This window comes from Haliotis rufescens, unplaced genomic scaffold (genome assembly GCF_023055435.1).
Source record: "Haliotis rufescens isolate VD_foot unplaced genomic scaffold, xgHalRufe1.0.p SCAF_17, whole genome shotgun sequence".
In the NCBI taxonomy this organism is placed as follows: Eukaryota; Metazoa; Mollusca; class Gastropoda; order Lepetellida; family Haliotidae; genus Haliotis; species Haliotis rufescens.
This window is the reverse complement of record NW_025963857.1, coordinates 22035864-22053016: the sequence shown is the minus strand read 5'-3', so window position 1 is coordinate 22053016 and position 17153 is coordinate 22035864. Positions and strand designations below refer to the sequence as shown.

Below are 17153 nucleotides of genomic sequence, written 5' to 3'. Positions count from 1 at the left end.
GGTGAATATGCTTGTTGTAAAAGGCGACTAACGGGAGCGGATGGTCAGGCTCGCTGACTTGGTTGATGCATGTCATCGATCCCAATTGGATGGATTGATGCTCATGATATCAATCACTGGATGGTCTGGTCCAGACTTGATTATTAACAGACCGCCATCATATAGCTTGAATATTGCTGAGTGCGGAGTTAACAAAAAACCAACCAACCAAAATATTGGTAGCCATTCCCAGCTGGGTTAAGAAAGGCAAATTTGAACTTCCAGGGTGACACCACACGTTTGACACTTGTGTTTCCAATGTTTGAAAGTATAGATATTTCCACCATCTGGTCTTCTACCAACAGATGAGTTGGTTGTTTTGAGGGCACAGGGTGAAAGTCCATTAGACCCGTGAAGATCTGGGGTAGAATAGGTCTTTAGCAACCCATGCTTTCTGTAAAAGGCGACTATGCTTATCGTAAGAGGCGACTAACAGGATCGGGTGGTCAGGCTCGCTGACTTCGTTGATGCATGTCATCGTATCCCAATTGCATGGATCGATGATGTCAGTGACTGGATTGTCTGGTCCAGACTTGAATATTAACAGACCGCCGTCATATAGCTGGAATATTGCTGAGTGCAGCGTTAAACAACACACAAACAAATACTAACAGACCGCTGTCATATAGCTGGAATATTGGGAATGCTAGTGCTGGTACTGCTACAATAGTTTAATGCAAGTGGACCCAGGGCTTGTGACACTTTTCACCATGTTCACTTTTCTCTTCCTGTATTATGGAGAAATAACAGGGTTTGACAAGGCCACTGGTCCGTTAATCCAGACGAGTGAAAATCCATAGGGACTAGTTTCATACCAAAAGTCAGAAATTCTACTGATTATCATAATGATGTGTTTTTTTAAACGCTGTTAAAATTTAGTTACATTTTTTTTTAAATCCAAATTATATTGAACACTGTAACCATGGTAACATGCTTCTGTTGTTGTATTGCTTGACAGAATCAGAGCACGCCTGTGGAAGATTTCACCAAGACACCCCCTGGGCTTCTCGCACTCGATGTGATGCTGTACTTTGCCCGGAACCATGGAGAAAACTATGTCAAGGTCAGCCATATGACTCCAATTTCACAAAATAGTAATATGCATTTTCATTAGCAATATATGACATTATATAGGACTCTGCCACTCTTTACAGTTAAAATTTTTGTTAGACCTTATGAAATGACAAAAAAATGATAATCAGCACCTCTAGTGAGTACAGGATCATTCCTTTCTATCCAAAATACATCTTGTTGGAGAATTATGTGGGTGTCCATTACAACAGCCCATTGGTTATATGGGCCTTTTTACCATAACTCTCGAACACATCCAGAGAGAGGAAGGTAGGTGTGTCGATCCCCTGGTGGCGGCTGCATTTCAACAGGTGTTAATTGATGATATTTGTTTGTTACCCTACCTGGCGTTTGGCACTAATGGGCTGAAACAAGGACTGGTGGCCTCGTGTCGGTACACTGTGGGGTATTCATGTTAAACTGCAGCATGTCATCTCTGTGGACTAGCACTACAAAACCATCATATGTCCAGGCTGCAATACTATTAGGGGTGCAACTTTTGTTATTTCTGTAAAGGTAGTCCTCTACCACTGCAATACTATTAGGGGTGCAACTATTGTTATTTCTTGAAGGTACTTCTTCACCATTGCAATACTATTAGGGTTGCAACTATTGTTATTTCTTTAAGGTAGTCCTCCACCACTGCAATACTGTTAGGGGTGCAACTATTGTTATTTCTTTAAGGTAGTCCTCCACCACTGCAATACTGTTAGGGGTGCAACTATTATTATTTCTTTAAGGTAGTCCTCCACCACTGCAATACTGTTAGGGGTGCAACTATTGTTATTTCTTTAAGGTAGTCCTCCACCACTGCAATACTATTAGGGGTGCAACTATTATTATTTCTGTAAGGTACTCCTCTTACCACTGCAATACTATTAGGGGTGCAGCTATTATTATTTCTGTAAAGAAACACCTCTTACTACTGCAACTATTGTTTGTTCTTAGTCCTCAGTATATATTCTGAAAAATATTTGAACATCGTTTCTAACAGCTGTTCTGTGGTTTTCGAGATGACATCTCAAACTGTTGTCTACGTATTTAGGTCCCATTCCTCAGAACAATCGTAGAGCTACGACTGACTGAAGTCCATGTTACAGTATGGGAGTTACGATCACCTTAGTGCTAAGATCGCTTGGTGAGCTACCATGCAATGACAATATTTTTCTAGCTCATCTCTAGCTTTTTACAACATACTTTTTTATATTCAACAAAACAAGTTCTTGGTAACGTCAGTAAGCAATTTGTGATGAAACTTCCACTAAAGCACCACAACTTGATGTAAATATATGATTGATAAACTGCCTATTTAGAGTTATCTCCCTTTGACCATGTCCTCTTTTTGCCCCAGGTCGTGCTTGAGAACTCAAGTCGTGCAGATGAGCATGATTGTCCATTTGTAAGGGCCAGCATCATGCTTACAGAAATACTATGTGACATTCTCAAAATTGGCGAACAGCGTAAGTTTCTTGTTGATTATGCTTCAGTAACATGTGTGAAGTCATTTGTTCAGTAATTTATTAATAAATGATTATATTCAGTTCTTGAAAAGCAAAGATGCTAGATTTCTGTTTTGTGAATTCTGGCTGGATAAAGCAAAACCTACCAACGACAATGTGTCCCGAAAAAGCTTTGAACTTTGACAAAGAAAGGTGTACTTATATTTCAGTGTTACAGAAAGGCTTCAATGAATTTGAAAATACTTTTGTCCTAAAGCAACACAATATATATTATCAATATCTTTTTACCTTCCAGCGACAGAAGAAGGTCAGACATTTTACCCCATGTTTTTCTGTCATGACAAGCCATTTGAAGAGTTCTACTGTGTGTGTATACAACTGCTGAATAAAACATGGCGGGAGATGAAGGCCACATCGGATGATTTCCAGAAGGTTTGAACATCAAGACTCAAGACTCAACACTAATCTTCCCTAGACAAGCTCGGCCCGGGAAGATCCGGGGTAGAATAGGTCTTCAGCAACCCATGCTTGCCGTAAAAGGCGACTATGCTTGTCGTAAAAGGCGACTAACGGGATTGGGTGGTCAGGCTCAGTGACTTGGTTGATGCATGTCATCTGTCCCAATTGGGTGGATCGATGCTCATGTTGTCAATCACTGGATTGTCTGGTCCAGACTTGATTATTTACAGACCGCCATCATATAGCTGGAATATTGCTGAGTGCGGCGTTAAAAACCAAACCAAACCAATACCAAAGCCTAGACTAGCGCCTAATGGGTATTTCATATTAGACTACCTCCCCAGGATTGCATGTCATTGTATCCGATGACATGGAAGTTTGCTCAATTACTGGTTTGTCTGGTCCAAAGTCAATTGTTTACAAGCCACCATAATTTTACAGGAATACTGAGGCATCAAACAGCCAACACATCCAACTGAAACTGATCTTTCTTATTCCACAGGTGCTGGGTGTTGTTAAAGAGCAGATAACACGAGCCTTGGAGATCCACCCATCCAATTTTGATTCCCTTCGTACCCGTCTAAATCAGCTGACTTACTCTGAGATCATCAAGATCTGGGAACTAGAGAGGCAGAGTAAAGAGGAGTGGGAGTCCCAGGCAAAACCGATCCTGTGAGTTGAACATGTACATCTTGTCTGTATGTCTGTATTGCGTTCCCTCTGTGTCAAAACCCATCCTGTGAGTTGAACGTGTACATCTCGTCTGTATGTCTGTATTGCGTTCCCTCTGTGTCAAAACCCATCCTGTGAGTTGAACGTGTACATCTCGTCTGTATGTCTGTATGTCTGTATTAGGTTCCCCCAGTGTCAAAACCCATCCTGTGAGTTGAACGTGTACATCTCGTCTGTATGTCTGTATTGGGTTCCCCCAGTGTCAAAACCCATCCTGTGAGTTGAACGTGTACATCTCGTCTGTATGTCTGTATTGGGTTCCCTCTGTGTCAAAACCCATCCTGTGAGTTGAACGTGTACATCTCGTCTGTATGTCTGTATTGGGTTCCCTCTGTGTCAAAACCCATCCTGTGAGTTGAACGTGTACATCTCGTCTGTATGTCTGTATTGGGTTCCCTCTGTGTCAAAACCCATCCTGTGAGTTGAACGTGTACATCTCGTCTGTATGTCTGTATTGGGTTCCCCCAGTGTCTAAACCCATCCTGTGAGTTGAAAGTGTACATCTCGTCTGTATGTCTGTATTGGGTTCCCCCAGTGTCTAAACCCATCCTGTGAGTTGAACGTGTACATCTCGTCTGTATGTCTGTATTGGGTTCCCTCTGTGTCAAAACCCATCCTGTGAGTTGAACGTGTACATCTCGTCTGTATGTCTGTATTGGGTTCCCCCAGTGTCAAAACCCATCCTGTGAGTTGAACGTGTACATCTCGTCTGTATGTCTGTATTGGGTTCCCTCTGTGTCAAAACCCATCCTGTGAGTTGAACGTGTACATCTCGTCTGTATGTCAGTATTGGGTTCCCTCTGTGTCAAAACCCATCCTGTGAGTTGAACGTGTACATCTCGTCTGTATGTCTGTATTGGGTTCCATCAGTGTTAAATGTCAGTGTGAATTGAAACGTATAGATAATGTCAGTATATTTGTAGCATTCCCACGTTATTGAAACCATTACTGTGGGTAGAAACGTACATCTCGGCAATATGTATGTATCTCTCATAAATTTATACCTTCAAAAGGAATATCTACGTTGAGAATTGTAAAAAAAACACCATTCATCCCCAAGAAGATCTTCTCCTGGAAGGTCCCCAAGGCTCCCCGAAGGTCAAGAGAGTCTTTGCACTATCACATGTAATCAGTGCTCGTTTAACGGGTCATTAGCACCCCCTTACATACATGCGCAGTTCAGTAAACAATGAATTGCACATACGTGTGACATCACGCTCCGCCCTCCCATTCATCTTTTCTTGAAGCCACACCCGCCTTTGTTTGTTTCAACGTGACGAACCACTCTCGTGATTACTCTTATCGTATTACCAGGATTAAAGCTTTGAAAACGTAAGAATTTATGGCTAACATTTGCCCTAAGCAGGCTAACCCTAAGGATCGAAAAGGGGTGTTGGATTGTAAAGTAGTGTCAGTTTCCCTAAGACCGAAAAGGGGTCTTGGATCGAAAAGGGGTCTTGGAACCTAAAGGCGTGTCAGTTTCTCTTAAACCGAAAAGGGGTGTTGTCTGTGACATCACATCCGGTGACCTTTGCACTTACTGAAATATTGCTATCAGAATTCACGATCTGTGTTTTCGTTTTTTTCTCTGACAAATGGAATATTATTTGATTCGATGATCGTCAACTTTCGCCAAGGCATATTTATGAATCTAAACTTTGTTGATATTAAATTACATTAAGTAATACGTTACCACTGTTATACCGAGGCTGTTGTCTCCCACAACTGCTGCTATAGCGAAATCTACCACAGAGATCTCAATTACCTCATGCAGCAAGTGCGTAGCCACCTAGCTGCCATGTGACACCCTTCACTCTTGTCTCCTTCGTCTGCTTAGCAAGACGTGTTTTCTCCTGCTGAAGCGTTCCTTGAAGATTTGGTGATATTTATTATAGTTTATTCTCTAATAAACTGTGCTTTTATGGGGCGTTGCGGTAGCTACGCTTGGTTATAATTTTCCCGCCAAACGGAAAATTTTTCCCGCCCTTTTTTCTATATACTTGCGGGGTTCGCGTATGCACGTTGTGTTTTACGTTTCCCCTGTTCTTGTATGTTTTGGGGGTTAACATAACTTATTTCTTTAATAAAAGTTATATGTGTATGTTATATGTTCACATTGCTCGTTTATTTTCTTGTGAAAATGTTCGTTTGTGAATCATTGTGGTGCGTGCGTTGTAACCATGTTTTGTTCTTTGTTTATAGCAAACAATCAATGTCTGACATGGATATGTCCCCAGTATCCACCCCCTCTACCCCTGCTCCTCGGAGTTATGGGGTGTGCAGAAAGTTTTTGTCGTCCCGGGATCCCCACGATCGTTGCCCGCGGTGCAGGGTTCCTTGCGGGGACACCCGGTGCATCCTGTGCGAAGGTCTGGGGCCTGCGGATTTTGAGCGGTACCGGCTGTACGTACAGTCCGTCTCCACCCCTGTGGTGGCCGGTTCGTCCGGTCGGGGTCCCCGTGCGGGTACCACCTCCTCGGCTGCGGCGGATCCCCTTGCGGCCCTCGGGCTGTCTGGGGATTCCGTCGCCGCATTGTTGTCGAAACTTGTGGATTCCAAGCTGGCGGCCTTATCGCAAGATAGGCCGCTGGCTGTTCCGTCCCCGGCCTCTTCGGGGTCGGACGCGGGGTCCACCGGTAAAGCGGCGGATCTCTTGGCGGCCCGTGTGCTGTCCGGGGATTCCGTCGCTGCATTACTTGCATAACTTGTGGACTCCAAGCTGGCGGCCTTATCTCAGGATAGGCCGCTGGCTGTTCCGTCCCCGGCCACTTCGGTGGCCGCGGGGTCGGACGCGGGGTCCACCGGTACGGCGGCGGCTCCCGTGGTCACCGGTCCTTCCCCCGAACCGTTGCTCCCGCTATCGGTTTAGGACCGCGTGGCCATGGTTTATGACCTCTTTGAGGACATGCCCCGGCCGGTACCGCGGGGAATCCACGATTGTGGGTTCCTCCGAGGTATACGATGAGTCTTCCGACACGGCTTTCCCCGCATCAACCTTGCTGCGCGGTTTCAAGCCTTCCTTGGTGAACGCCTTCGCGGCGGCCTCCGGTCGGGGTCTCCCGTTGCCTCCGACGTCGTGGAGAAAGGGTTTATTCCCGGTACATGACCTTGCCTTTCCCGAGGCTGGTCCTACCGCGGAGGCCCATGTTGAGCGGTTGGGTGTCCGTGCCCCACCGGCTGCTACGGTAACGCAAGCTACCTTGCACCAGCTGGACGCCCTCGCTCGGCACTCCATGTCTCACGGAGACACTTACTTGGCTGCAGCGGCCCGTCTGGTCGAAGGTTCTCCCACGGACCGTGACCAGCGCATTTACAACTGCCTGCTCAGTTTAAATGCTTCCCTGGAGTACGTTGCCGAGGACTCTCGGCACACACTTGCTCTTGTTGGGTCCCTGCATAGGCGCCTGGGTGCCGCTCCTAACCGGAGCGCGCCCCAGGCTGCTGCGGCCTGTAGGTCTAAGGGGTCGGGTTCTTCTTCCTCTGGGAAGTAGCCCCGCCCTGAGGGCTCCGGTATGGGCAATCAGCTGCCCTTTCGCGGGAAGACGGGGAACTGGGGGAAGCCCAAGTCGTCGACGGACGGCAAGGGCCCCTCCAGGTGACTCTCATTGGAGGGGTTCGTATGCCGACAGCGCCAACTTCGGTTGGCCCTTAGGCGAACCCGAGTCACTTGGCCCTGGACAGTTGCGCCTGTCGCAACCTGTCAGGGCCCCCTCTCCTTCCCCAGTGGGAGCCAGACTCCAGACTTACTGGGAGAATTGGGAACAAGTGTTCGACGACCCGTTGGTGGTCAACTGGATTCGGTACGGCTATCGGCTTGATCTCAAAGCGAATCCGCCGCTCACCGTTGCCCCGTTGGCAGGTTTCGATTCGGAAACCGATCTTCCCATCCTCGCCGATGCCATCGGCAGGTTGGTGGAGAAGGGGCAGTACGGGAGTTAGCTCTACCAGAAATAACACCGGGGTTTTACTCCAGGATATTTCTCGTTCCCAAGTAGGACAGTGCCGAACTCAGAATGATTCACACGTCCGCTCCCTGGCTGTTCACCCGGTTAACCACCCCCATAGTGGGGTTCCTCCACAGGAGGGGTGTCCGGTACTTCGCGTACCTGGACGACTCGCTAGTAGCAAATCGAATGACGGACACCCTGTCACGCCATCTCGATTTCGCACGTCGGCTCTTGGAGCAATTTGGGTGGATTATCAATCTCCCCAAGAGCGAGTTAACCCCTTCTCAGAACTTGCTGTTCATCGGAGGTCGGTTCAACACGGTGTCCCATCGCCTCTTTGTCCCCCCAGACCGGTGGCACAAAATTCAGGCGATGATTGCCAAAGTCTTAGTGGTGCAACAGACTGTTCACTTTTGGGAACAGCTGTTAGGGCTACTTGTATCAGCCCAGGACTGCACCGCACGGGGTCGTCTCCAACTCCGCCCGCTGCAACGGTTTTTTAATCCAGTTGTTAGCAACGGAGGTGAACAGTGCGACCGTCGCCCTCCCGGATCGGCTCCGACCGCATCTGGAGTGGTGGACGGTCCCTTACATTGTCTTATCAGGAGTCTCTATGCGGCCCTACCGGGCCACGTTGACCCTGTATACAGACGCCTCTCTAGTGGGCTGGGGCGCCCATCTAAAGGGGGAGGTGAGCTCGGGGCTGTGGTGCTTAGACGAACTAGGTCTTCACATCACTTGTCTCGAGTTCAAGGCAGTGATCAACGCAGTCAATCACTGGAAGCATCGTCTCGTCGACGCCCGGCTCATGCTGGCGACCGACAACACGACGGTAGTGTCCTATGTGAACAAACTGGGGGGAACCCACAGTCACTCGCTACTCGATCTCACGTTCGAGTTTTACGCTCTGGAGGACAGTGTCCCGTGCCAGATACGCGCCCGTCACATCCCAGGTGTGCGGAACGTACTGGCCGATGCTCTATCGAGGCCTCAGGATCCGAGCCCCACAGAGTGGATGCTGAACCCAGTAGTGTTTCAGTGGCTGTGCGAACGTTTGGGTCGTCCGATGGTCGACCTGTTCGCAACGCGGTTCAACAATCAACTCCCGTTGTTTGTATCACCAGTCCCTGTCCCGGAGAGAGAATTCACTGTAAGATCACTCAAAGAAATCTTACATCCTGCTGATACTGAGGACAGAGCGCTGTGTCCGGTTAGGGCCCTTAAGTATTATCTTAAGGCTTCGAATGAACGTAGACAAGGGCGTGACCGTCTGTTCATATCGTGTAACCCTAATCGCACGGTTGCCATACCTCGCAACTCGATTGCGTTGTGGCTTCGTTCTGTCATCAATCTGGCGTACCGGTCTCGGGGGTTACCGGTAGCGGGGTCAAACCCGCACGAGATCAGGGCGCTAGCGGCAACATTTGCCCTACACTCGAATATCTCTGTTCGCAGAATATTACGAGGTTGTTACTGGCGTTCTGACTCGGTTTTTGCCAATCATTACCTCAAACAGGTCGCTGATGCCGTCGTGGAGAGTGTGCACCGTCTTGGCCCGCGGATCGCGGCGCAAGCGGGCACCTAAGGGGTGTGCCCAGCGCAATTCCGAACTCCTCAGGCGTCTGACCTTGCACGGTGGTCAATCTGGGTCTACTCCAATGTTCCCACTGCCGTGGGTACAGGAGTTGGGGTCCCGCAAACCAGCGCACTCACACCACAGGTGAGGGCGGCTTTTTGTGTGCTTTGTCCTTAATTGTATTTTGACAATTATGTCTTTAATTGTCTGTCGTGTATCCCAACCTTGTGATGCATGCTTACAAATACTGGAATTAGGTCACGCGCCTAATGCATACTTTAAGTAGGCTTGCTCTGGGATATACGGTCTGAATGAAATTAATTTCCCTCTTTTCGACTGTTTAACCTGATCTAAGATTAAGCTCACGCGGATACAGTGTTTTCATCCGCTGCGGCGATGAAATACCTATCCAGTGGGGCCGTTTGGAGTCACCAATCGTTTTGGCAATGACGATTGAGCCTTACGGTATGCGCTTGACAGTGCTTTGGTATTCCTATAGGGTAACGCCTAGCTAGGTGCATGCGCATCGAGTGCTTCCGCCTTGGTGTTTACTTCCGCTGGTCGGAAGGAACGCTAGCAGTCAGGATTCGGGTTGTAGGTGCTCCCCACCGCCTACTGTGGTAGTCAGCCTCGGTATAACAGTGGTAACGTATTACTTAATGTAATTTGTAGAATTTTCCTATTCGGAATATTCTATAAGTAATACGTTACCACTGGGCTGCTGCCCGCCCGTCCGTCCCCCGAGCACTTGCTCTCGCAGGAGACAAGAGTGAAGGGTGTCACATGGCAGCTAGGTGGCTACGCACGTGCTGCATGAGGTAATTGAGATCTCTGTGGTAGATTTCGCTATAGCAGCAGTTGTGGGAGACAACAGCCTCGGTATAACAGTGGTAACGTATTACTTATAGAATATTCCGAATAGGAAAATTCTACAAAATAGCAATATATCGGTTCAAAATGTCCCTTGTTTAATGAAGAACTGAGCATTTGAAACCACCCACCCTCTTTACAGCGCCTTATGCTAAAATTAATCCAGCAGTTAGGGGAAAGAAGCGTGAAAACAATTCAGCACGCTAAAGGTGAACAGATTTGTAACAAGGATATTTACATAGGATTTTCTTATATAAAAAAATGGTATTCTCATACCAAAGTTTTCTTTTTCAGCGAGTTGAGAGAGATTATTAAGCCTGAGATAATGGACTTGATCAAGCAGCAGCGGTACAACCACATGGTGGAGGGGGCCATTTTCACAAAATATGCCAAGGCCAACCAGAAGAAAGGTGGGAGTGATTAAGATTTACTTGTCAATCATTTCTCCCCATCAAACATTTTTTTTTGCATTCTGAACACTGGTGATTGTCTCTTTTCCCCCAACATATAATCACCGACTGTGATTGATAATATGCAGGGATTTATATTGGCCTGCTCGGACGCAAATATTCGTCCCCTAGGATGCAGGAAATGTCATTAAAAATTCCCTATTTGGAACTATAAATTCATTTAAATAACTAATGTCTAATTTTATGCCATTGCAGAGGTGACCATGGTAACCTATACTTCAATGATAACAGGACCAATAAAGATAAAGAGGTTTTAGGGCTTAGTTCTTATATTATTGCATTGAATGCAATCTCAAATTGCAATGTTAAAATACATCTGAATTTAAGAAAATAAAGAACAAACTTTGAACTATTTTTTTCTCAGATTGCCTGCCAGAAGCACTTAGTTTTGAATCCTAGATAAATCCCCCATAGGCCTTAAAGATGTTGTTTCCCAATGTTTATGACATGTCTCTGTTTCAGATCGGTTCTGGTACTGGCGTTTAGCTCCAAATCACAAAGCACTTCATTATGGAGATTGCCAGGACAACGCAGTTTTGCCCATAGAGCAACTGCCTAACAAGAGTAAGTCACTGACTGAGCAGTGTACATCAATGGATATTTTTGGTCATAAGGACTACAGCCCCTTCAACACATCTAGCCCTTACAATAGCTAGCCCTTTATACCACAAGGCATTTGCCAACTCCTTTTAAGTTCTGCCTAAACATGTATTAAAAAATGTTGCTTTGTGATGAACTCTGTGGTGATCGATAGAAAGTGCTATTCCTTCATTAGGATGGTGTGATAAATCTGATGTCAGGTTGTTGGAGGAATAAGATGAAATCTGTGGTTAATCATCTGATTGGCATTCTAGAAGTTGAGGAAGTAAATCACTCCACATTGATAATGGTATAAGAATCTACATAGGCTTTCAACAGTCGTAGCGCTAAGATGATCGTAACTCCCATACTTGAATATAGGCTTAAGATAGTCGTAGCGCTAAGATTTTCCTCCATCCTATGATATTGCATTGTTTCAGTCTCCATTGTGGATATCAAGATGTTGCAGTCTGGCAAAGAATTTGCCAATCCCAAGGACAAGAGGGACAGAAAAGGGGTGAGTTTAATTAAAAATTATGTAAGGGTTATTTTGAAATGTTAGAATGTAAATAGGGTACCAACTTCCAAGATGAAAAGCGTTCAATTGGTCACATTGTATATCATGTATGCATCTGTTTTTCGTTATTGTTTGTAAGGCTAGGTAGCAAGAGTTATGATTTGAAGGTTGTAAGTAATTGTAACAAAATTGCAGTGCCAATTGTAGATTTTATGTGTGAGATTTGTTCTTTTTCTATTGCAGATAAGCAGTTTTGCATTTGCTATTGTGCCAGACACCACTGACCCTCTACAGTTGGTAGCCAGTTGTGAGAAGGAGTTTGACATGTGGACAGATGGGATACATGCCTTGTTGGGGCAGGAGGTATGTAGTGTGGGGCAGGAGGTATGTAGTCTGGGGCAGGAGGTGTGTAGTCTGGGGCAGGAGGTCTGTAGTGTGGGGCAGGAGGTGTGTAGTGTGGGGCAGGAGGTGTGTAGTGTGGGGCAGGAGGTCTGTAGTGTGGGGTAGGAAGTCTGTAGTGTGGGGCAGGAGGTATGTAGTGTGGGGTAGGGGGTATGTAGTGTGGGGCGGGAGGTCTGTAGTGTGGGGTAGGAAGTCTGTAGTGTGGGGCAGGAGGTGTGTAGTCTGGGGCAGGAGGTCTGTAGTGTGGGGCAGGAGGTGTGTAGTGTGGGGTAGGAGGTGTGTAGTGTGGGCTAGAGGGATGTAGTCTGGGGCAGGAGGTATGTAGTGTGGGGTAGGAGGTCTGTAGTGTGGGGCAAGAGGTATGTAGTGTGGGGTAGGAGGTATGTAGTGTGGGGCAGGAGGTGTGTAGTGTGGGGTAGGAGGTATGTAGTGTGGGGTAGGAGGTGTGTAGTGTGGGGCAGGAGGTGTGTAGTGTGGGGCAGGAGGTATGTAGTGTGGGGTAGGAGGTATGTAGTGTGGGTAGGAGGTATGTAGTGTGGGGTAGGAGGTATGTAGTGTGGGGCAGGAGGTGTGTAGTGTGGGGCAAGAGGTATGTAGTGTGGGGTAGGAGGTATGTAGTGTGGGGCAGGAGGTGTGTAGTGTGGGGTAGGAGGTCTGTAGTGTGGGGCAAGAGGTCTGTAGTGTGGGGTAGGAGGTCTGTAGTGTGGGGCAGGAGGTCTGTAGTGGCGTTAGCGAAATACACATATGTCGGAAAGTGCACGTTAAATTCCTAATTTAAGTAAGTCTGTAGTGGCAGGATGTGTGTAGTATGGGGCTAGAGGTATGTAGTGTGGGGTAGGAGGTGTATAGTGTGGGGCAGGAGATATGCAGTGTGGGGTAGGAGGTATGTAGTGTGGGGTAGGATGTGTCTAGTGTGGGGTAGGAAGTGTCTAGTGTTGGGTAGGAAGTGTCTAGTGTTGGGTAGGAAGTGTGTAGAGTAGGAAGGGTGGCATTCTTGCCTTGATGGGGATTCTGATCTATTTTTTGTGTGATTGGCAGATGACGAGCAGCCAGACAAACCAAGACCTGGAGACACTGCTGAGCATGGAGATTAAGATCCGCCTCCTGGAGACCGAGGGCATCACCATACCAACCGAAGCCCCGCCCATTCCTCCAGCACCTGCCAACCTGAACTTTGTTTACCACCTATGACATGCAAGAACACTCTAGGTCTGTTTTGTCAGTGCTTACGGTGGGCTGTGCCTCAAATGCAAACTGGAATTCAGATATCGGAGTAGGTACTGAGTTACTGACATTTTGAGGAGTAATTATAGTATCAGTGAATATGTCCACGAATCAAGGCATGCTGCATCGCCTGGAGGGCTCTCATCGTACATTCTGTCTTGTGTCTGTGGAGAGGTCTCATCGTACATTCTGTCTTGTGCCTGGAGAAATGTGTCTGTGGAGGTGTCTCATCGTACATTAGGTCTGTGTCTGTTGAACTGCGTATGCGGAGGGACCTCATCATGCAGGTGTACTTGTGCTGGACCATCCTTTTAGGTCTAGACCATTCTTGTAGGCGGAAACTTGCATCTTTGACATTACAGGGGCGTGAGGTTGCCCAGCCACTTGTCCTACTCGGTTTGGTGTCATATGATATATCAGCTGTGGATTGATAGCATACTTGTGCTAGACCATCCTGCAGCCTTCCACAAGTCACCATCTTTATCAAGTATATCTATGTCGGTGTCTAGTCCAAGCTCTAGTCTGGCAAAATATCTGGAAAATTATTCTCAACTAGACTAGACTTGAATGTGTAAGGCACCAATGATGTGGAAACCTTTATCTTTGACATTAGAGTTGTTTGAGGTCACTCCAGCATGAAATGAAGTGTTTCAGCAAATTATGCTTCTCAAAAAATGTAAAGGATCACTCAATTCTTTCCATATGATAAAAATAGATGATTCTTAATTTTTGTCGTAGTATAGAAATATAAAAACAGCAAGATAATCATTGAGCTGTAACAGCATAGAATAAAAACAAAGACTGGGAAATCTTCTCCTAGCAACAGAAAGAAGATGCCAGCAACAGCAATGATTTAACCGTGCGACAAATAATATTGGTGGTTGTCCAGTAATGTCAGGAAGATTGTCACAGTAAATATTGCAGACAGGTAACATCACTGAGATTCAAACATCAGCAAGATTCTCTTGGAAGGCATTGGAAGGTGTTACTATGGTTACAGAATGATAACTGAGACTCCAACAGCAAGAATATCAGTAGCCACAAGAAAATAAATATTATGTACACTGCCAGCTAATACATGGGACGGAACATGCTGTGTCGTACATGTCTATGGCCATGTGTGATCCTATAACATAACAATATGCAAGGTACTTGACTCTCAGGTCTTAGAAAGTGGTTGCTGTGGTTACAGGAAGCGTCACAAAATCCCACCTCGGCATGTTTGTATGCACAACACAAAGAATGACTTCTTAATGCAACAGAGCTGTGCCTAGCACTGGCCACCAGTGCCTGTGTTTGTAGTGGTAACCCAATAAGCATGCTGCTAACATGTCTCTTTGGCACTGTCCCAATGCAGTCCAATATTAATAATGGGACTAGAGGACTTCAACTTCCTTTAGATCGTGACTTCTGGGAAAGCTGTTTAATCATTACAAATGACGTCTTGCCATTATTCTGCTTCTAGAGAAATTTCATCTCAGATGAAGACTGCTTCTTTAATATTGATATTCAGCACATGTGTTCTGACTCGTGACACCAGCTGTAACCCAAGGAAGTGTGTAACATCAGGTCCATCTTGAATGTCCGGCAACATGTCATCACTACTATGTTAGCACATGTGTTCTGACTCGTGACACCAGCTGTAACCAAGGAAGTGTGTAACATCAGGTCCATCTTGAATGTCCGGCAACATGTCATCACTACTATGTTAGCACATGTGTTCTGACTCGTATAACAGCTGTAACCCAAGGAAGTGTGTAACATCAGGACCATCTTGAATGTCCGGCAACATGTCATCACTACTATGTTAGCAGATGTGTTCTAACTCGTATAACAGCTGTAACCCAAGGAAGTGAAGAAACGTTTGTTGAAAGTACCGCATGTCAGAAACACCTACAACATGGGCGTTTCAGGTTAAATCAAGCATGTGATGAACATTTACTTGGCACTCTATCAACACATCCCACGCCTTTGTTTCACAGATGCCATTACAAAACACAAAAAGCCTGTCTGTTGCGAGAAATGGAAGTCAGGTAGCATGACAGTCCGAACAGAAATGTCACAATGTGCCGAAAACAGACTGTGTTTTTCAGGAACATTTTACTGGAGGCCATATATATGTGTGAACAATGTCTGAGTTTTCTGGAGAGACAGAATGTCATCTTTTCCTAATGGTGCTGATGGTAGTCTATGTTAGGAAGATGTAGAGAGTGTAGTTAAGGACGACGCGTCACAAGTATTGTGCATTCATCATCTTCATCATCATCATCATCATCGTCGTCATCATCGTCATCATCAACTTTATCCTCATGTGTAGATACTAGACACATAGACAAGGATCTACAATAAACATGACTGACATCTTGCTGTAGTTCTGTCACGGAGAGAACAGACAGATACATTTGTCCTTGCCCAGTGTCTAGTTTTCATATTGAGAGGGGGGGGGCCTCTTGCAGAGTGAATACATTCCTGAATGCCGACCTGTATCTCTGATATATATGCTCAACAGATACTTCATAGATGGTCTAGAATATAAGTAACCATGGTAACATTTCCCTCAAATATTAGCACAAGGTGCTACCCCGAATTGTGTCAACACTATTCTGTACATACAGAAAGATAACCGTGAATGGAAGATTGGTAATAGAGTAATATTTACAGTATTTACCCGTCAAGTCAAACTCCATTGTTTTGATATACATGCTATATTGTTTCAAACAATGTGGTCCCTGCCAAATTCTAATCGGTTCTATGGCCTGGGCCCTATTCCTCAAAGCCATCTTAGCTCTAAGGTGATTGTAACTCCTATACTTTAACCAAGGCCTATGATAGTCGCAACGCTAAGATTGTTTTGTGGAACGGCACCCTGGTCTGGTGAATTTTAAATGAAATTGGATGAAAATATTTCAGTATTTTCTGCTTTCATAAGTATGGTTTCATTTCATATCCTGGTTGGTTCATTATTCTACGGCTATTTCATTATCTGGATTACTTATATATTATCAAAAATATTTGTGCTTAACAATTTTTCAGATATAGTTGCATTAAAACGTTACATGAATTTATTGAGATTGGAGATGTTGAAATGTGTTATTATTAAAAAGTATCTACTTTCACATTGGCATGATAGGTACTGTTCCTACTTCTGCTTATGTTACTTTGTGGTGGGGTAGCCTAGAGGTTAAAGCGTATGCTTTCCACGACAAAGACCTGGGTTCGATTCCCCACATGGTAACAATGTGTGAAGCCCATTTCTGGTGTCCCCACCATGATTTTGCTGGAATATTGCTAAAAGCGACATAAAAAAATATTCACTCACTGACTTATGTTACTGTGAAGTGAAACACTTGGTATATTCTACTAAAACTGTAACTATCCATGTCGACATTTATTGTCAGGTGCTAACAGAAATTCCTGTCCTTGAAAAAAGCCTTATACTAAACAAACTTGTTACAAAACAACTTGGTTGCAAAATGACACAATGAATACGCAACTACTGGGTCAGGAAATATCAGGATACGAAATGACCTGTAACCTGGTGTTCTGGTTTTGCAGGGCTACTAGAATATGATGTGATGTAGCTTATTTGTAGAGTTGTAGATGTGGACGAGCAGCTGGTCTGTGTTGTACTCCAGGTAGAATCAAGTCAACTGTTAAAATATCAGAAGCAAGGAAGTATCTGTAGTACGTTATAATTCGTATACTGGTGATGCGGAAGAGCCAGGTTCGATTCCCGACATGGGTACAATGTGTGAAGCCCATTTCTGGTGTCCCCCTGCCGTGATATTGCTGGAATATTGCTAAAAG

The 17153-nt window shown here is 45.5% G+C and overlaps 1 protein-coding gene across 1 annotated transcript in view; it reads left to right on the top strand.

Moving 5' to 3' along the window:
* The window catches only part of LOC124133967 (engulfment and cell motility protein 1-like), a 29448-nt gene extending 12687 nt beyond the window's left edge, over positions 1 to 16761 (top strand). Inside the window, exons 11-19 of the mRNA XM_048397706.1 lie at positions 998 to 1102; positions 2462 to 2570; positions 2866 to 3002; positions 3532 to 3701; positions 10449 to 10564; positions 11087 to 11188; positions 11644 to 11720; positions 11964 to 12083; positions 13161 to 16761. Of these exons, the coding sequence (XP_048253663.1) occupies positions 998 to 1102; positions 2462 to 2570; positions 2866 to 3002; positions 3532 to 3701; positions 10449 to 10564; positions 11087 to 11188; positions 11644 to 11720; positions 11964 to 12083; positions 13161 to 13313 (1089 nt within the window). The 3' untranslated portion in view covers positions 13314 to 16761. The remainder of the gene's footprint in view (positions 1 to 997; positions 1103 to 2461; positions 2571 to 2865; positions 3003 to 3531; positions 3702 to 10448; positions 10565 to 11086; positions 11189 to 11643; positions 11721 to 11963; positions 12084 to 13160) is intronic.
* Positions 16762 to 17153: the final 392 nt, after the last annotated feature.